The sequence below is a fragment of the Elaeis guineensis genome, chromosome 4 (assembly GCF_000442705.2).
Source record: "Elaeis guineensis isolate ETL-2024a chromosome 4, EG11, whole genome shotgun sequence".
Classification (NCBI taxonomy): Eukaryota; Viridiplantae; Streptophyta; class Magnoliopsida; order Arecales; family Arecaceae; genus Elaeis; species Elaeis guineensis.
The window spans coordinates 1,786,377-1,808,268 of record NC_025996.2 but is presented as its reverse complement, the minus strand read 5'-3'; the positions used below and the strand labels follow the sequence as shown (position 1 = coordinate 1,808,268).

The 21,892-nt window shown below is 38.4% G+C and overlaps 2 protein-coding genes across 2 annotated transcripts; both read left to right on the top strand.

The window, feature by feature from the left end:
- The first annotated feature begins 1,480 nt into the window (after nt 1-1,480).
- Nucleotides 1,481-6,550, top strand: LOC140857048 (actin-depolymerizing factor-like). The gene is made up of 3 exons (XM_073255285.1): nt 1,481-1,652; nt 2,438-2,703; nt 6,110-6,550. The coding sequence occupies exons 1-3, from the start codon at nt 1,623-1,625 to the stop codon at nt 6,327-6,329; spliced, it is 516 nt and encodes a 171-aa protein (XP_073111386.1). The 5' UTR covers nt 1,481-1,622; the 3' UTR covers nt 6,330-6,550.
- A 2,068-nt stretch (nt 6,551-8,618) lies between these two features.
- Nucleotides 8,619-20,447, top strand: LOC105044317 (cryptochrome-1). Its single transcript, XM_010922166.4, is given in 7 exon segments — nt 8,619-9,432; nt 9,435-9,602; nt 11,457-11,678; nt 12,668-13,380; nt 16,794-17,483; nt 17,986-18,070; nt 19,932-20,447. Coding segments are annotated over 6 exon segments (2,007 nt in total). The 5' UTR covers nt 8,619-9,284; the 3' UTR covers nt 18,052-18,070; nt 19,932-20,447.
- The last annotated feature ends 1,445 nt before the right edge of the window (nt 20,448-21,892 follow it).

Below are 21,892 nucleotides of genomic sequence, written 5' to 3'. Positions count from 1 at the left end.
TATAAAGATTCTTCAATGATATCTAATAAATTTATTTTTATTTTTATTTTTATCTTAATTATTAATTTATTCTATGAGAAATTGCAAGTCAGGGCTATACCTTTTCATTATAGCCAACGTCACTCCTCCATCCATTTTCATTTCCTCCCAAGGATAGTGTGATGATGGCAAAAACCTTTATATAGCAAGTCATGTGAATTCATGCTACTATTTATCATCTATTCAATCCACATTTTTTGGTTAGCTCACTGATGGTGGCACGTCTGTGTACATCCATACCTCACCTTGGTCAAACTTAGCAGGTTGAGATAGAAAAGATGACAATAATATTAAATAAATTAGACCGGGTTTGTGATTGGTAGTTGGCATATAAATATATCTGCCTTTCAACTCATGCATGATTTTACTACTTGCTAGTAATTTTATTTGAAAAATTCCAATAGAATTTGAGAAGCATTGTAGCAAGACCCGTGATAAATGACATTAATATAAATATTATATAATATAATAATTATGATAACACTATTGTTGGAATAAAATAATAATATAATTATGTTGTAGTTAACAATGTGTTAGGAAAGAGAACTGTCATACTTTGGATGATGTATAATATTAAATATTTTATAATATGAATACTAACGGAATAGTGTATAAAATTAAGTAAGGTGTTTTGAACATCCCATTTCTTTGATCATCTCCGTGAATTTGTTAGACAGGCTCTTTCTCTAATCCTCTTCACGGTGTGGACAATTTTTATTATAAAAAAATTATTACTGTATAGTTGATGGGCAGAGCCAACGAGTGTCACCAAAAAAAAAAAAAGGGACACGAATCCGATACACACGAGCCAACTAAACATGTGTAGGGGCCCCCCTGCAAGCCATGTCATCAATTACGACAAGCAAGAGTTGCACAATTGCGTTCAATGCAATTCGCACACCTGCCCTACTCATTTATTGTCCGCACAGTAATTACTATGCTCCTGTCCGGACGATACCATTTCCCTAAGGAAAGCGACAGCAGCCAGCTGTCTCCGTAGTCTCCATCAACTACAGCAGACAGCACCTCGAACACGGAAAACAGCAAATCCGGAAGAGCCACGTTTGCATTTCCCATTCCACTTATCTACGTTTCACTAGGTTATTCGTCTAATTTTGGTTCTTTATCCACACACCAATCAGTGAACCGACGCAACGCGACGCGACGCGACGCGTCGCTCGGTTTCCTACCTCGTTCAGAGAGCGAAGCTTTTAATCACATGGCATGTAAAGTCAAGGAAACCCGCCGCGGCCGCGCTGAGCAGCCGGTTCGGGTTATTTAATAATTGTTTATCTGGTGATTTTTGCAATTAATTACCGCTCCAAACCCTTCTCCTTCTCGGAGCTCAATATTCTATCTTTTTATTTTTGACTTTGACAAAGATTAAAAACGAATAAAATATAGCTAAAATAAAGGGAGATATTCCATTCTTTTCTTTTTCCATGTTTTGCCCCATTATTGTTCCTTTCTTATATTCTATTGTCATTCGTTTCTTGTAGCCGAGAATCTCCATCCGGCTCATTCTCCTCTCCTCGTTTCTCTGGATCTCCATCCGTCTTCTCTGAGATCGGGAAGGAGCAGCCATGTCGTTCAGATCTCTATCGTTGCGATCGGTAAGCGCCGGAACGCTGCTCATTTTTATATGTTTGTATTTTTATTTGTTTGTTAGGTTAGGTTTTGCGAGGAATAACGTGCTTCTGGTTTCGTCGAGATCTGATCGGGCCATTTCCAGGAACAATTTTGGTGTGTCCAGGGTTTCAGGACGATGTGAATGTTTGATCTTTTTGTGTTATCTCCGTAAATTAGGGCCGATTTTGCGTGGATTTCTTAATCCGAGGGCGAGAGCTTTGTTGCACGGAACCTATTGGCAGATGCATGATCTGACGTTCTTTTATCTGATTTTCACAAGCTTACGAGGCTTTTTTATGCCATTTTTTCCTGTTGTTGTAATTATATGTTCCCCTAATAATCTCCATTTTATTTCTGATTTGGCGTGTTTTTGTTCCAGATAATTTTAATTTATGTCATGTCTTTTTTTTTTTGATTTTTTTTTTTTGAAAGGCAAATCTTGGTGGAGATTCTTGATTTTTAGCACAATTTGCGAACAAAGATTGTGGAGGGCTGTTTGTCTTGAATAATTTTTTGCAATTGTGTCCGATCATAGAATTTCATGATCCACAATTCTACTCAATCTTTTGCCTCATGGTTAACGAAAATCTTGAAAGCTGGATTGCTGATGTTGTTAAGATGTATAGTTTGTATGTTTTTCTAATGATGAATTGTCTGGATTGCTGATGTTTGTAAGACGTATAGTTTGTATGATTTGCTAATGATGAATTGGTTATGTGGCGCCCTTTTGATTCAAAGTGTTATAATTACTGTGGGAATGGGTTTGCAGTCGAATGCATCTTCTGGGATGGGAGTGGCTGACGATAGCAAGAGCACTTTCCTGGAACTGAAGAGGAAGAAGGTGCATCGCTATGTGATATTCATGATCGACGAAAAGAAAAAAGAGGTTGTGGTCGAGAAGACAGGTGGTCCGGGGGAGAGTTATGATGATTTCACGGCTGCTCTGCCTGTGAATGATTGCCGCTATGCTGTGTATGATTTCGATTTTGTGACTGAAGACAATTGTCAGAAGAGCAAGATTTTCTTTATTTCATGGTCTGTATATTCTGAAACCTAATATGATAATATCTTAGCTTCTGTGGAATGTCCCTTCATGCTTCTCTGATGACATGCTTGATTTCCATTTTCTGAATGCTTGCTTCTCACATCTTAGCATGCATGAGTTTGTTTCTCACATCTTAGCATGCATGAGTTTGTTTCTCACATCTTAGCATGCATGAGTTTGTTTCAGCTGGTGCCAAAACTCTCTTACTCTCTGTTTCTATTATTAGCCTTTCCAATTAGTAGGAAGCTATTTTGAAACAAAACATTTCTGCTGCACATTATCATTTTATATCAGTGACATTAAGTTTATTAGGTTTTCTTGCATACCCTGGATGGAGATGGCTCGGTAATTATAACAATGACTATTCTTGGTCCTTGTTGAATGTGTAATTTGTTGCTTTGACACAACTGCATCTTTTTTTTTTCTTTTTTTTTTTTTTAATACATTGCAACTTTCAGATATCAGTTTAGATGGTACCTTCTTCTTAAATAGTGGAAAATTAAAATGGCTTGTTGTCAACACTTAATTGCTTGGCTCTTAGAATGCATCCAACCCACTTAGATACATATACACATATGAATTCTGCTTTTCAGGTCGTTTTATTCTGTAACTCACTCCTGTATGTTAACCCTCTTTCCATTCTCTCACACAAGTACTCTAGTGGTCGAACCTGTTTGTCAAACACTTAACAGTAGTATTACAGTGTTGCTTATCTATTTATAGATTCAATAAAGCTTGAATGGTACATAATAGAAAACTCTATATGATGGGGCTTAATATCATACCAGCTAGCCAGTTCACTCAGAAGGCTTACAAATGCAGCATGTAGTCATGGAATATAAACTTTTCGTCGTGGATTAAAAGGTTTCCCAGTCTTCCATTCGAGACTGAGAACTATCTGAAGAATGTTTACCTTGTCATAGACTGTTGGTGCCTCATCTTACTATTTAAGGTCTATCATTTCATCTTCTGGCTTTTTCTCCTCAAAGATTCATGAGTTTGCAATCTGCCCTTCTGTTCTTGTGCTTCCATGGAATCCATGCATTGCTTATTTAAAATAATTTTTTAGAAGATTGAGTCTTAAACACAGCTAAATGCATGGTTTGTGGAGATTAGTGAATAGACAGATAGAGACTGACTTAATTGCCACTGATGTCCATTTGGTGCCTACAAGATGGTATGCTTGTAGAGTGATAGGCTGTGTGACATGCATTTACATAAAAATTATTGTAGACTCCAAGCTTGATGGACAAACTTTAAGTCTTCTGAATTTAAGTGCCCAAATCTTTCCTTTTTGTTTCTCTTGGAGTCCAAGTTGGTCCATGTGGTTGGTTGGATGCAGCTTAAGTCCTATGTTGTTAGGGTCTTAATGAGAGATAAGTAGGAAGTTAAGGTTGCTTACTGATTTCATTGGGAGATATGGTTTCAATAAAGTCTTATGGAGGCCATAAGAACCCTATGGCTAATAACTAGACAAGGTTTTATGGTGGTTTCTTTTCAGTGGAAGGAAAAAAAAAATGAAGTCAGGTTCAGCCAACTGTTCCTCTCTAATTTCTCTCTTTATCTCATTCATTTTCTTTCCCCCAATTCCCTTTTTCTTTGAGACAATGTTATCTGCTTCTTTATGTTCTCTGTTTTACTGCATTAAACCCATTGCAAATTATACATAAAGAAGGTCAACATTAAATTTCTGCTGTGATTATTCCCTCGATTTCTCATGCACACTTTTACTTGCTGGAATCTTTATTCTGATATAGCTTTTTTCAAACTCATCTGAAATCTGACTTTTATATGGGTTCTCATTGAATAGTTTCTCTGTCAAATACCCAACATCAATGTCCTAATTGAAGCCGTAATTTACTGCTCGATTGCTCTATGCACTATTCTCTATTTGCCAACTGTTTCTGCTTGGCACATTAAGTTCTGCACATAAACTTCTGTGTCTTTTGAATTTCATTACAGGTCAGTAACAGACCCCTTCTATTGGCTGTAAGCTTTCATTTTAAAGTTTCTAGTGTGCTAGAGCCTCTACTTTGAAGGACAGGTTAAAATTGTTCCCCTAATTGCCCTTATTTTTCAAATCAAGTAATTTCTGTCCTTTTCTTTAAAACATTGTCATACTAATCTTTAATTTTCTCTAATGGTGAGGTCCATTGACGCACATGCAGCCTTCTTCTCTAAGTGGTCTGGCAAGTGCTTTGCAGCCTTTGTAGGTTTGAGGACATAAGCCGCAACTTTATGTGAATATGATGCATATGAAAGAAATAAGTTTCTTTCATGATTTACATAAACCATCTTTAGGTTGATAACTTGTTATAGAATTTTATCGAACTTTGATGGATCATACATTTGCCCTTTAGAGTTGAATTGATATATACGGGATAAGATTTGTATTATCTAGGAATCGTAAAGAGTGTTTGACTCTGAAACGGACACTTTTGTTTCATCTGGCCCAAAGTGAGGACAGGAGGCAAAACAACCAGCTGGAACCTGCTTGACGGTTGCTGTTGCTGCAGATAACAGCTGACAGGTTAAAGGGAAGGATGGATGTAGACCTCATACTATAATATTCGAGTCTATCTCCCTCCTTTCCTTTAGTTTGCCCTTAGAAGCAAACTTATGTGTGTATACATTCCCAGATTTGTGATTGAGTAGCTGAAATGGGTCATATTTCATTACATTAAGAGTAGAAAGATCATCTGCATTTTACTTATTATGGACCAAGCCCTCTGAATCTTTTGTGCTCATATTCGGGTGGTAGGGTATGATTGATCCCAAGAAGACGCTCTTGCTATCATGGTCTGGTGGAAACTGCTTTAATGTTTGTGTTAGTAAATATTTCATGTATCAACCTCGAAATCATTCTTACCATATTAGGGCAGCATTGTACAACCTAAAAGATGTGCTGCTGTATGAGCTATTGCTGGTTCACTTTTTCTTGCATTATGATGTTGAACTGCGGAAATGATGATGTGCTCATCATATGTTTTAACGTGCATTATTTTGTATCTTCTGTATTTGCGCTTGTTAGTTGTGTAAAAATGAGTTGTTTTAGTCATTTGAGTTCCGCTCCTGCATTTCTGTTTCTTCTAGTTATCACTTATTTCACCTTTATATTTACTTCATATATATTACATGTTGCTTCCACCACAAGATTAATGTGGTTAATGATTATTCCCCATTTGTTCAGTTCTTTGGTTAGATTATAGTTTCATGTACCATATTAGCATTTGACTCGTTTTTGTTATTCATGGTGCTGCCAACTTCCAACCAAATGAGGGTAAGGCATGTTAATTTCATTATGTTGATTTTTCTTGTAAACATGGCAATGAACTGGATTAGCTGCAAGTTTCTTTTCTTCCACATGTTGAATATCTTTATTTGCCTGTTGAACAGGTCTCCATCTGTCTCCCGCATCCGTTCTAAGATGTTGTATGCCACATCCAAAGACAGATTTCGCCATGAGCTTGATGGCGTCCATTACGAGATTCAGGCCACCGACCCTACAGAGATGGATCTCGAAGTTCTTAGGACCGTGCTAATTAGGCATGTAGAGCCCCCAAAACTAACTTCATCTCAACGAATAGCTGGGTTTCTGCCAACAGATGTGTCCTGAGGCATCTGATTATGAGAACATATATGGGATTCTGAATAACCGTAGCTGAGAGGGCTGGTGGAATAGCTGAACTCTACCTTAATGACACTTCTCAGTTAGAGAGATGGGCTGTACTAAGAGTAGTTGATCAAAGACCTGGGTGCTTTTATGAGTTGGAAACGTCTTTAAACATATACCGTAAGTGGGGACAATATAATATATTAAAATCTCATCTCTTCTCATATTTGGTATCACTGTGTTTACCGTGTTGCCTCGCTTGCATTCATTCATTACATTCTGCAGAGGTGCTCGACTGCTTTACCTGAGTTTGTGGGGTAAAAGTCAAAAGAGAGTAAAAAGGAGAAGGCCACCAGTGCCGATTTAGGATGGAGTTGGCTGCTGGAGTGGAAGTCTTTGTTGGTTTTGATATGCTGAGAATGGTTTTCATGCGCTCTCTGTTGTTCGAGTTGTGTGAGGAACCAGCCTGGGCATGCTTGTTTTTGGATGGCGATATTTGCGAAGCTGGTTTTGTTGTTTCTTGAATAGGCCATGAATTGACTATTATTCCCCAAGCTGCAGTTTAAAATTCAATGTCGCACCAAAGAGCATCGCAGTCAATATATAGTTTATTATGCCGGATGCACAAACAAGCTACGGCAATGTAGAACTGTACATCTTTGTCCGCAGTGTGTTTGCCTCCAACGGGTACCTAGCCCAGGTTTGAAGGTCAAGTAAATTGTTACCGTTCGATATTCTTAGAAATGATGCTGTAAACGTGCAAAGTGATGGTTCATTATGGACAATATGATTCGACGGGTCCTTGAACGTGGGCCGGCCATGGAACCGGTCAAAAGCTCAAGATAATCGGGATGTAGGGTAGTTAGCCTGCCCAGTACCGTATGGCCTGTGCATGTCGTTAATCATAGTTGCTTGTACGTAGATTTTATTCATTAAGCGATCATCTTGGTGCACCATTGTAAGGTTGAGTGGCTCTGGTTTGTAGTCTGCACAGCCATGTGGTGCACCATCTTACTGCAGAAACTATATCCTGCACGATGGTATGGAGTCCAGGGTAAGGAGACAGGTGACGGAACGTGGTGCATGCCGTGCAGGGAATACTTGCTGTGTTATTATAATGGGGCGGCTAATCTATTCCTATGCCTGGCGCGTCAGAATTTTTATTTTTTTCCTTGTTAAAAAAATGTTGTTCTGTAATCGAAAGCAACGACGTAATAATGTTCTTGTAAGGATGCAGAGTGGACGTGTAAATTGTTGCATTCTGATGTTTTATGAGCACCATCAATCTAGATGAAATTGACAGCCTGGGGTATGTCCTTCGCCGAATCACGGGAGAACGTCGCTACGATGCCTAAATTAAATGTTGTACAAGATCACGTGCTGAACCGTGCGATGCAATTTTAAGGGTTGATGAGATGAACGCTGGTATGACCTCACATCCAGAAAAGTCGGGCAGGAGTTAAAAAAAAAAAAAAAAAGTGTTCCGCACCCGAGTCCAATCAATCAATCAATCCACCACACGCCTTTTAAAGGCCGGTGCTCCGCCTAGGTGGGGTAGTCGTGGGCAAGGCGGTAGCTGTATCTTTCGCGCGAAAGAAGGATTCACCTTCCTTCGCGCGAGCGCACCGTTGGATCATCCACTGGTCTGTTTCAAATCTGTGCGACTGGTGATCCAACGGTGGATTCGCCCAAGGAAGTGGAATCCTTCCTTCGCACCAGAAGAGCAAGAGACCCGAGCGCAAAAGAAGATGCTGCTGTCGTCACGTGATATCCACCAATTATGAGCCAAGGGGAGGATCATAATACAAGAAAAAGAAGTGCTTTCCTTCCCATATCTTCTGCGAAAATTATGTTCCTTGGTTTGGTGGTGGTGGGCCATACGCAGATGGGTAACATCCGAGTAGGTACGAGAAACAAATTTCTTGTATCTCCATATTATACCAAACTACTGCTTCGTCTCATCGCTTTATCTATTTTTTTCTGAAAATTTATTTACTCTCAAATAATGCTTTGCGGGCTTAGCTTTATTTTACCGTTATGTAGTACTTCAACTTCCAAAACCATCTTAGATTCCGATCTCACCATTTTCGGACGATAATAAACGACTAAAATAGCTACATGTACAGATATTAATGTTAAATACTTGCAACTTGAGGGCTTGCGGCGGTGGTTCTCATTTCGGTGGATCAGATTCCGAAGCAAAGACATTTTTTTGGGGGTTGTACCTCTCTCGGGTTGGTCAAAGGGTTTGTTGATAAGATAGGCTTGGGATAGAGATTTCACTCGCCGGGGGGGTGGGGTTTGGCGGGGGTCACATGGGCTAAGACGTTCCTTTCTTCGTGGTCCTGGTGATGTGAAGCTTCTTCTCTGATTGAGTAGATGTTGCTGGCTTTCTTGCTTGGTGGGGTCATCGAGGTGGGACTCTGGGTGTGCATCTCATGCTAGTGTTAGGGTTTCCGAGGGGAACAGCTCGGTGTTAGAAGGGCAGGATTTGCAGCTGACTTGAAGCCAAAGTCGGGAGGTAAAAGAAAGGATTGTTATGAATGTATGGGAAGAGCCTCTTCATTGGGACCGTTTTCTTTGCCTTCTCCATTTGCAAGAAGTATTTTGTGTTAATTTCCCCTTTAGGTAGGAGTCTATATCCAGGGAGAAAGGGCGGTTTTTGAAGGATCCGGAGTAATTTCGGGTATCATTTCCAATTGATTTTTCAGTACAGGTTTGGTCATGTTTTTCCTATTTTCAGACATGGTGGGGGCCTTCTGGTATCTTTCTTAGATATCTTTTAAGGCAGTTTAGGACTTCAATTACCCAACTTGGTCCACCTTTTGCTTCTTGGAATGCCTCGTTGATGGAGGCCACCTTTGGGAAGTGCTGCTAATTTTTCATTCGCTTTCAGTGGTGAAGTTTTGTGTTATAGTAAAGTTCTTGGAGCTGGTCATGGAAGTTTGAGATTCGTATATGATCATGGATGGCCCATCCAGGACCATAGTTTGGTTTAGGAGGGACTTGAGGATTGAGGACAACCCAGCCTTAGCAGCAGCCTCCAAGGACGCATGCGTCCTCCCTGTTTTCATATGGTGCCCGAGTGAAGAAGAGCAATTTTATCCGGTCGAGTGTCTCGATGGTGGCTGAAGCAGACGCTTGCCCACCTCGATCAGTCCTTGAGGTCTCTTGGAGCCCCCCTGGTGTTGATCAGAGCAGAGAGCACTCTTGCATCTCTTTTGCAGTGCGTTGGTTCGATTGGGGCCACTAGAGTGGTTTATAACCATCTATATGGTATGCTGACTCTTCCTTTATGATCTTGCTTCAGCAGTATCTTGTGTGTTCTGGCTGTGTTCTTTCGTGTTCGGTAGGTTGATATAAGAGCTTGTTGGCTGCTCATAATTTTGCTGATCATATTTATTAATTCATTTCCTAGATCGTACTTTCTGATTTAAATTTACTGAACTTAGGAATTTGATCGACTGTGTTTTCTTGATACTGTTGAACGCTTTACTTCTCTGTTCGTATTGCACTTCTGAACACTTCTGATGCTGTTTCAGTGTCTACATATCAGCATGTGGCTGTTATAGTCTAAAAATATGCATTTATTATGCTTTTTATTTAAATTTGAAGGTAGATTTTCAGCTATGAATGTGGTGATAATCTTTTATAGCAGTCGTATTTGTTACAATTTGATCATTTTTTTTTCCTTTACTGTACGACAGTTTAAATCCTTTCACGAGCTGTTAAATATGGGATGATTAAGGAGTTGAGCTTTTTGTTGTGGAAAGAATTGCAACAAATTTAAGAAATGATGAGAACAATTATCATAATTAATTTCAAACAGAATGCTTATAAGAGTGAGAAAATGATAACCGGCCCCTCTAAGATATGTAAATAAACTTGGTTTATTCTTTTGCATGTCAATATTTGCTCAAAATAAAAAAAAAGATTGAACAAAACTCTAGATAAAGTAATACACTCAACCAAAATGTATTATATTGAGAGATGCACATTGACATCCTTTTATAAGTAGCCAACAATTCTGTGGGTTCTGAGGAAAAGAAAAGAAAAGAAACTAGATTGCAGATTACCAAATCTGTGCCAACATAGTCATAATCGATAACTTGTATTGCCGTCCACATATACTATGTTGGCTATATGAGCTTATATCTGTATGCATATCCACATTGTGGCAAATTCTGATCCTTGCGGGCTCCCTCAAATTCTCTCCCAGGTCTCTTCTAAGTTTTCATGGTTCTTCACCTTATCTTTTCAGTGGTTGCGCTCACTATATCTTGGCTGTCTGTGGCCATCAATGCAATGATTTTCATGATGCTGTTATTATTTGCTTGGTTTCTATTATTATTATTATTTTTATTTTTATAGAATAAAATGCTTTGGCTTTATCACTGCATCTAATTGGCGACCACATCTTGGTGATTGCATGTACCATCAATTGCCAAATACTCAAACAAATTCAAACGTGAATCCATCTATTTGAATGTCTTTTCCCTTACATGATCCTGCAAAGATCATAGTCCTAGATGTTAAAATTCCATTGCATGTATCCTCAGATTAAATAAGTGTATTCTCTTCTTCCTTTTCATAGTTAAGCAGCAGCCCAGTGCACGAGGATCCTACCACTGTGGGGTCTGGGGAGGATCAAAATTCAGGTGTACACAGCCTTTTGCTTATCTTCATGTCGTCTGGGGATAAATCAGGTCGTTAAGGACTCAAATCAAGTTATCCAGTTTATTCACTCTTCATTGTTGTGTGATAAGCTTTTATATCATCAAGCTTAGGTCACTTACGGAATATACCCTCAAAAGAGAGGGCTTGATGAATGGAGTGAACGTATGGAACTAGTTGTCAACTCGATCTCATTCTTCTGTGGGTTCCATGAATGTTGTTGTGTATCTAATACTTTGTAACAGTTTTTTCCATGGTTTTTAATCTCTTTAGCTGCATTTGGATCGCAATGCATTTTTCTTGATACCTGTATATAAATGTATTGTCAGCTGGTAGCACTCTGGTTTTTCTTTAACTCCAAATTTTGTGGTGGCAATCCCTTCTGATGTCTGAAAGTTAATGACCTTTTTTTAATCTGAAAATAATCCTCATTTTAGCATATTGCCTTATTTGCAGACCCTGTTTCACTTATTCGGGATCATAAAATAAAAAATCAGTTGGTGGATCTTGGAATCTCTGTGCAAAGTTTTAATGGTGATCTGTTGTATGAACCATGGGAAGTGTATGATGAGAATGGCCACGCTTTTACAACTTTCAATGCATATTGGGACAAATGCATGAGCTTGCCAATTGACCTAACTTCGCCTCTTCCTCCTTGGAGGTTGGTGCCACCTGCAGGTAGCTTTCAGCCACACTGTGTTCATTCATTTATACATCCACTGCTACTTTTGTTCATTCATTTATACATCCACTGTAACTTTTTTATTGGATACTGTCTTCAATGCTATAGTTTTTCTGGTAATTAACTATTGCCACCACACTTATGATATTATTCTTTTTTGTCTTGACTATTATTGTTCTTATGTTTTAAAAAGTTGCATTAGATAGGTACTTCTCACAACTTTTCGGATTTAATTAGGTCGAATGTTCATTATAACATGTTCTAAAACTTTGCTTTAATAGCTTGATCCTGTGGGGGATCAAGAACTTTTAATTTAGGTTAAGCTTATCACTGTTCTTAAGTTCTTGCTGTAGTTGTTCAAGGAGGATTTTGGATTAGTAATTACAACATATGCAAACAGAAACATGAGATGCCTTTTTCTAGAGAAGACCATACAAGGAATCTGCTGGTTTGTGAAAGCACTTTTTTATTTTCTTGGAAAGATGAGGAAGCCCTCTAATTGGCTGAAATTAATTAAAGTGTTATCCCGCTGCCCAGTAATTGCATCAATCATTACTTTTGCCCCTTGACTGGCTAATTTTTACTGGGGGTCTCCTTCTAAATTGGGTTGGGCAGGAAGGCACCTTCGCATACAAGGAGCTGATACAGTGCCATCCTTGTAGCAAAGTTCATTCTTTCATAGCTGGATGATGTCCACCTCTTCTTCATGATCTATGACTTGTCCTTTGGCTTAAACACATTAATTAAGAAATATCAGACAACAGGTAGGCAAATAAAAGGCATCCGAGGTTGCACAGAGCTGCAGGTTTTGCATCTCTATGATTGCTGCTGCCATTGTTGTATCACCCGTTCTATCAGTAGTTACCAAATCTCAGCTGGTCCTCTAATGGAGTTCCTTTGGGAAATACTTGATTACAAGAGACTACCATATTTACTGTGTTAGAATATGCATGTATTTGTTATATCATTCAATCTTCTGTGCCAGGGACAGAAAATGTTCAAAGCTGCTCACTTGAGGAGCTAGGACTTGAAAATGACACAGAGAAATCAAGTAACGCATTGCTGAGCAGGGGATGGTCCCCAGGTTGGGCCAATGCAGACAAGATGCTAGCTGAATTTATTAATGGGCATCTAAAGGAATATTCGAGAAACAGAATGAAGGTGGAAGGCAACACGACATCATTGTTGTCACCTTATCTCCATTTCGGTGAACTTAGTGTGAGGAAAATCTACCAAGCTGTCAGAATGAAGCAGATACAGTGGGCAAAAGAAGAGAATTCTGATGCAGATCTGAGTGTCAACCTCTTTCTAAGGTCAATTGGTCTTAGAGAATATTCACGTTATCTTTGTTTCAATTTTCCATTCACACATGAGCGGGCATTGTTGGGAAACTTGAAACACTACCCCTGGCGTGCTGATGAGGGTCAGTTTAAGTCTTGGAGGCAGGGTAGAACAGGGTACCCATTGGTGGATGCAGGTATGAGAGAACTTTGGGCAACTGGTTGGATGCACAACCAAACTAGAGTCATTGTGGCAAGTTTTTTTGTGAAGTTTCTTCTACTTCCATGGACATGGGGGATGAAATACTTCTGGGACACATTGTTGGATGCTGACTTAGAAAATGACATCCTTGGTTGGCAGTATATATCTGGTAGCTTACCTGATGGTCATGAGCTCAACCGTCTTGACAATCCAGAGGTATGCCATCTCTGTACAAATATTTGAGAAATCCCAAGGCTGCAACCTTAATATGTCATGGACTTATAGTTGATGCTTTTTTTGCCAAATCATTCTTTTCTGTGCATTCTCTGCTTGCTTTCCTTTGAAGGTATTGGAAACCTTTTGGTGCTGAACTGTTATTGACATCTTTTGTATTTCATGTAACTGAGATTTATCTAGGAAAGGAATTTAAATTTCATTACATGGTATTTGGACTTAATGGTAGTCAACAATGGTGTGCCTCTAAAACTTTTAAGTCAAACATGCAAGTGACAATTCATATGTTCATCCAGCTGTCTATACAAATAAGTTTCATTGCATACATATTACAGCAGAACTACATAGAGATGTACTTTTGTTCTCCGACCATTTGATTGGTAAACGTTGTACAGGTCATATTGTTAAATTTCATGACTTTGATTTTTGCTTAATCATCTAGTATGCAAAACTATAAATAATCATATATTACATAGACATTGTGTATTAGTAAATTATTTAAAATTTAACTCAACTAGTATATAATTGCCCATAAAGTTATATCATATTGACATTTTACTGAGTTCACATATTCTGTGTGGTTTGAAAAGGTCGAAAAGTTTTGAGATTAAATTCCAAATCTGGTGGCCTTCTTGCTCAAAGCTTCAACTCTCTCTCAATTTTTGAAGACTATTAGACATTGGAATCTATTTGACATCTCATTTTATCTTAAACATAAGCCTTGATCTGCATGTGTCCTGCCCACTGAGATCTAGTCTCCATCACTCCTATGGGTATTGGATCTTCATTCAGGGGTCAAACCTAATTTTCCTGGGGTCCAAAGTACTTTGAGATTATTCTTTAATATTGATACGTGCTTTAAAGCTTTTCTATACATGTTGACTTTTACAATTAAAAGATACATGCACACAAAACATACACACACATACACACTGTGAAGTTTCACAGACCTTTTCAAACCACTCTTTTCAGAGGGGAGGTAGGAGCTGGAATGGAGCGGATCTTGTTGCAAATAGAATATGATAAGAACAGTAATGCCTAAAGAGGTAATAAAGCTAGTATTATATAACTACTAATCGGGAGTAGTAATGCCCAAAGAATGACCAGAGTACTATTGTTTTTCTTTTTTGTGGGGTACAAAAGGGCATATATAATTAGTTGTTCAAACATATGGACCTCCCATGTTTGATAAGAGAGACTTGTCAGGTAGTTTTTATACCATCAATAGCCTTCTTCATGTTCTATAAACTTGATATAAAAGTGGTCCTTTTTTGTCCAAAAGATGTTTCATGAACAAAACTCAACTAGCTGTGGCTGAAACAAGCCAGTGTGGCTATATGCTTGCTCGGCCACCTCATTTTGGTTTGTTAGGCCAGTATTCCTAATCTTTTCTGGTGAGATACTATGTTTCATATGGAACTTTAATTGAATTGACACCTCGAAAATACTTGAGCTTGAGCATAACATTTTGTTCTCAGATTTACTTAAATAAGATATGATCCTTGGGGGCTTGTGTATAACCAAATCACTGGAAGTGCAATTTTCTTCAGTTGGCTTATCCAAAGGCCAATGAAGCTTATGGTTTACCACTTGCTCTAAATGATCACTGCTTCTCTCTTCTAGTCAAATGGGCTGCTAACATTTGAAATGCTAAGCAGCGCGAGCCCTACATATTTATTTTTCTATTTCTCTGGAAATTTGGGAAAGATGATCTCACTAACATATCCCTCGAATCTGTGGCATCCTCAACATATTAAGAGGCATAATAGAGAGGACTACATCTAGACCATTAACAGTTTGACCGATCCATTGCACGAGCCCAGCCGCTAGTGGGCCCTAGAAGGAGCCATTGGTTTTCTCTGTTTACATTTTCTTCATGGAAGAGTTAAAAGAGTTTGAATCTGGTACAGACTGTTGTTTGTACGTATCTAAAACAAGCTGCTGATCTAACATGTTATGTCTTGAATGACATCTGATTCTTTGTTGAAGGACAACTAGAAGTTTCATGACACTTGCTCTTCTTATGGTTTGACTAGCTAAACTTTTTGATCAAAAAGACTAGCTTAACTTTCAGAAAGCTACTTCAATAAGAGTCAGGTTTTCACTCATCTGATTTCTTTGATATTCTAGAAATTTTCTGTGCAAACTTCTCATATTCCACTGATGAAGGAGATTTTGAAAGATTTTGATTTGGGACCTTCTCCATGCTGGAGTTCTTGACAATTGACCAATAGTCATAGTTCTGTCCTTTTGTCAAAATTAAAATGCCCCATCTCATATGATTGATGGATTAATGCCTTTTGGCTTATGATTTTTTTAGGACTTCCTAAAAGGTAGCTTTAGAAATAATTTCAAAAATAAAACTTAATATTGCCATCCAGTATTCTGGTTACTTCAGAGACATGGGTCTTGATCCTTTAAACTAGGTAACTGCCTTTTCATTCAGAGAACATTCTATGTTGATATTTCTGACTAATGTAATCCCACAGACTAGGATCATCTAGTTTTCCTATAAAGACTTATATTATCAATCTTTTAAACTAATAGAAATTGGAATTTAATGTCCCTAACCACAGTAAGAATTTTTTTCTTTGTACCAGGGCTTTTGCTCTCCATGCCAAACAGTTTCCTTCCCAATTCCATTTTACTTGGTTCACTTCTTGTGTGTCTGCTGGAAATAAATGTAAAGATGACATATGTCTCCTCAAGCTTGGTGTAACAAGTATATTCTTTATTTTTCCCCCTTTTTTTGATAGATTGAAACAGTCAACATGGCCAGAAGATACATACGAGGGGCCTTCCTGACTGCCTTGGCCTCATTGGTCTAAGCAGCTGGTGGAGGAAAGGCCCAACGACCACAGAACAGTCCATTAGGGGCAACTTCAGCCTACCTACCCAGGGGTATGTAAGAAGTATTATTCTTAATGCAATAAAACGGCAAATTGAGATCCAGACTTTGTTTTCATGCAAGTTCCTGAGGTTCATATTAAGGGATAATCAACTGCTTAAAATTTAAAATGCAATTCTTTCTCCTTGAGTTTAGTGAATTTTTACATTTTATGTAAACGGCTGCCTTTGGTCCTGAATTTTGATCCAGCTATAGTCTCCATAATATCAGTTCAGTAAATACATGCAAAGACCAATTTGCACATTCAATTCTTGCTATTTCTATATTCCTGAAAGAGGAAAATGAAAAAGCCTTCGATGTACTGATTATTTCATACCAATATCACATTTCTTATGAGAAAGGCTAGCAGTTGCAAGTTCTTGTTTCCTTCTTTCTTTTCTTTCAATGAAAATATCCTACTTTTGCCTTTGATATAGAATTTTTTACTTTAAAATATTGTTTCATTAAAGTTTTGAGGTTTGACTGTCATTTTTATCCTGGAGTCTAGGATCAAGGTCGCAAATTCGATCCTGATGGAGAATATGTTAGAAATTGGATTCCTGAACTTGCAAGAATGCCAACTGAATGGATCCATCATCCATGGGATGCTCCAAGATCTGTACTAAAGGCTGCTGGAGTTGAGCTAGGTTTAAATTACCCAAAACCCATTGTAGAACTTGTTACAGCTCGGGAGCGCCTGGATGATGCTGTCGCCATGATGTGGGAACTGGACAGAGCTGCAAGAGTTGCAACATTAAGTGGTTCAGATGAAGTTGTGGCTGACAATCTGGTTGGTGTGAATAACTTGGACATTCCAAAGGCTGTTGTGAAGAAGGAGGTATCTTGCACAAGTTCATCTCTTGATCAAAGAGTTCCTTCTGTCCATAATCTTAAGGGCAGTTCATGCAACAAGGAACTGAAAAATCTAAACAGTGAGAGATCCAAACAGGTTGACATAAATAATCGTGTTGCCAGGATAGGGACATCAAAAATGGACGAAGACCTGTGTTCCACAGCAGAATCATCAGCTGCTAGGAAAAGAAGCATCAGTGAGAGTATGTGTCCTGTCCCAAATTCATGTTTTTCTTTGTCAGAAGTAAATCATTCACATGATGGTGGTTCTTCCAAGCCACATAATTCTAGTGGATCACCTTCCATGCATCCGTGGAAAGAAGAACATGGCATCGGAGGAGAAAAGGTAATCTCAGTTCAATTATTAGATGAGTACTGCAGTAAGAGCACCTTGGCCAGCCCTAGTTGCACAAGCAATAGTACGAGTGAAAGTATTTTTCTGCATGATCCTTAAATGCTTGTCAAATGCGATACAGGCATGTTCAAGCATTTTCTGTATCAGTTACTCTTCAGTTCCATCTATCTAATTTAAAGTTGCCGTCCAGTGACAATTGTTTTGGTTTTCTTCCTTGAGGCAATGGTTGAGTACTTCTCAAGCAATTGGTTATCAAATGAACTCATTTCTACAGTTAAAATCTATTATATGTCAAGATACCAATACCGAAACATTGAAATGCATCTTATGAATGTAGAACTGTCATATCAGTAGCTTTTAATTTGGTTACACGCCTGTTTGCAAATATCTTCCCAAAATTACCAGTATGATATGTCAAAGCATGGCTGAACTCCATACGTGTGTTTACCTCTGTTCTAGTGATAGTAAGATTAATTAATTGCTGTTTTTGTAGGAGGGAGATGATGTTGATGCTCAAAGTAGCATTAAGGGCTTGAGACCATGCAAGAGACCATCATAACTCCAGACAAATAAAAAAGGTCACTTCATCTTGTGTACATTGCTATCATGCTTATGTCTTATTTCATGTTAACATAAATATGATATGCTTTGCGCTCTATAAATTCTCATCTATAAACAGTTTTGTATTTTATGGTTTCTATCTTCATGGACATTAACGACTAAAATATTTGAGCGTTAGTTTTCTTTGTGCTGATGCATATAATAGCTGTATGTTAATATACATCTGTGTCAAGCTTTTTTAAATTTGTGATTTTGTTCTATTGAGCTTATGCATAAATCACTATATATTCCATGTTTTCTCTGACTGGAACTGCAATATGCTGAGTCTGGGGCCATGAATGATGGAGGAGAATGCCTCCATTGATAATGCACATATATCGATATAGAAATCGCACCCTGAGAAAAAATAAATTGCCACGAACTACTTATTAAATCTAACCAATCTACTTTAGGAAAAAGAATTTTTGGAGGTTAAAACTATGAGAAACTATAAGATTATCTTAAAACAAGAATATAATTTGGAAGAGTGGTGTACATTTTGAACGAATAATCAGTGTTTAAACTATGCAAGGCAAGTTATGCACTTGGAGTTGGTTTAGTCATCCCTGCATTGAATTTGAAGGTGTTGTTTCATTAGAGTACAGGTCCTCTCCGGTTAGGGTTCGAGAGGACTTGCGTTTTGGAACAGTATGCATAGACTGTGCATGTTCTTAACAATGCCACTTATGTTATTGCCTGATGAATAACAATTGTTCCATTCTTGAAGTGGGCCAGCATCAAATATAATAGGGAGGCTAATTCGAGAGGACTTGCATGTTGGTTTCATTCTGCTCACAAGGAGAGACATGCTTAAAATCAAGAAGCATCCATCTTGTTGTTGCCTCCCACAATGCCTGTCTTTTCTGAGAGAGTGTGTGTTGCACAATCTTTTTCACTTTATTTCCCTAGTTGTTTCTCCATCTTTATTTTCAAGTCTAAGCTACAAACAATTTCATAGTTCCCATTTCAACCTTTTCCTGGACCGGGGGAAATATGAGTTGTCTTCATCATCACCTACATCAAAATGTTGGGGATAGGAATTCAACCCAGCCGTCTGCTACAACCATCAAAAAGTTGCCAGCTTGATAAGTCGATACCTTTTGAAGGCTGTATTGAATTTATTCATTGAATTGAACTACCATCATTGACCCTATTGCTTGGAGAGCCCCGCCCCTCTTTGTCATTGTACTCTTTGCTTGTTGGTATGCTTCTCTTTACTTGGAATTCTTTTCCTTTTTTTTTTTTTTTTTCGAGAAGAAAGATGCTGTTGTGGTTCATGCAATTAACGGGCAGTTTTTACTTGTAAACTTGTTTGTTTTGTTCCCCATGCAGTGAAGAATTAATGCTCGATCATCTGCACATATCTTATTTGTCATCTTCCACAATGTGATTTGTAGTGCTTCAGATTATTTGTCATCTTCCGCAATGTGATTTGTATAGTCCTTGAGATCTTTCCGACCTTGATAGTCCTGGGCTCCGCCGCTCCATTTAGTTTCAAAATGTCCTTTGAGACAAGGGCGAGCAAGTCCATGTTGTCAGCTGTAGTTCAAGGGTTTAATGGGATTCCAGAGCCATGCCTCTTCAAATTATAATTTTCCTTTTGTGTGTGGTGTGTGTGTGTTGAGGGTGTGGGGAGGCAATATGAAACCACATGCCTAGGCAGAGGGCTCTCTTAGGTCGAAGCTATTTTCGATTGAAGAAAAGGAAGGCTTGCTATAATTTTTTTTTTTTTTAAATTTTTTTTTGCAGTGCTGCATGCTTGTTGATGGTGCTCTTTTATGAACACAGTTTTATTTTGACTAATTATCATATGAAGAGCGTAATTGTCTTCATACGCAGAAACGTAGAAGGGTAGAATGCATGCCCGAACCACCGTCGGTAGAGCTTTAGCATGGATCTCAAAATTACAACATTATGGCAACGGGGATTCCTGAGTCCTGACGACGTGCATGGGAGCCGTTCAAAATGAGGATTACGGCCGTGCCATTTGAATGGTGGGCTTCGTGCTAGACGCAGATACGTTCATGATACGTGAAAGGCGACATGAGAGAAATAGAATGCTGGAGAAGGCATGGATAAGGCTGCGAATGGTGTCAGATATGATCGAGAGCTAAAAGTTGGCTACGTGCCGCTTACCGTGGTGAGATTACTCTCAGCCCAAGTTTCACACATGCGCTGCATGTGCAAGGAAGATTAGATGTGTTTAAGATAAAGAGTAAAAACAATGGGAGGCTTGGTTTTCTTGTAATGTGGTGTAAGGAGATTGGTGCACCTCTTGAATTTGTTGCCATAGACCAGAGGTTAGTTGATTATAAAATTGCTAAATTAATATTAACGGATTTGAGAATCTTTTTATGTGCATAACTAGTATAGTGGTTGGGCGATGTCTGGGTCTATTGATTTTACACAGCGTGTGGGATCGGAATCTATTGCTTTGTGATTCATACGAAAAAAATTGAAGCTTAAAAAAAAAAAATTACATATATATATATATATATATATACTCTTTGCTGTCTCATGTGTATAGTACTTGTGATCTAAAAATTTTTTTCTATTGTTTAGTAATTCATGTGAAGAGGTCAGAATTTTGAAAATATTTTTTTTTTTTTACTTTATGATTCGTGCATGAAAAATTAATGGAACTATATGATGAAAAATCAACGCTTTGCCTCTGCCACACCCATGCATGCGACTGTACCATCTTTGCTCGCCCCACATTTGCTCCGACATCGTCAACATCCGGATGTACTCCTTCGAACCCAGTCTCATCGTAAAGTATAGGGCTGTTTGCATCCTCTGCATCGGGGTTCTATTAGATAGATTTGTCGATAAGGAGGATCCATAGGGTGGTGGCATCGATTTTTCAGATGGCAGTCCATCAGGGGTCCATCTGTCCCATGTAAAAATATTTTTTTTTCTCCTTGCTGCCTCATGTGTATAGTGCGTGTGATCTGAAATTTTTTTTTGTTGCTTTGTGATTCATGAGAAGAGATCGGAGCTTTAAAATATTTTTTTCTTTTACTTTATGATTCGTGCATGAAAAATCAATGGAATCGTGCGATGAAAAATCAATGCTCTTCTTCCGCCACACTCGTGCCTGCGATCATACCTTTTTCGCCCACCCCACGTCTGCTGCAGCGCCACCAGCATCCAAAGGCACTCTTTCTAACCTAGTCCGGTCGTGAAGTGTAGGGTCGTTTGGCCGTCTGTGTCCTTCATGTCAGGATCTTGTTCGACAGACTCGTTGGCAAGAAGGGTCTATAGGACGACAGCATCGGTCTTCCCCGATGGCGGTCTACCAAGGGTCTGCTTGTCCCACATCCACTCCAGCCATTCGAAGCCTCCCAACTGATTGGGACTCGTGAGAATGGAAAAATAGAAGAAAAATAGAGAAATTAAGAAAAAGAATGAGGCAACTTGAGAGTGGTTCGAAAAAAAAAGAGAAAATAATACATCGTGGGAACAAAAAAAAAAATCATAGAGGCTTCCAAATTTGACACATAGCATGTTGGGAGATTATTTTATAATCTTATATGTCAACACAGAATGTCACCTCCAACACCCATTTATCGATTTACTATTATTATATTGATATATAAATAATAATTTAAAATATTTTTTATTTTTTATCATACTATTTGTATTTTTATTTTTTATTTAAAAAATAAAAAAATAAAACTTGATATGCGGTATTGCGGGAGATTATTTTACAATCTTACGTATCAATACAGAATGCCATCCCTCATATCCATGTATTACTTTACTATTATTATATAGATGGGTGCTACAAAACATCTCCT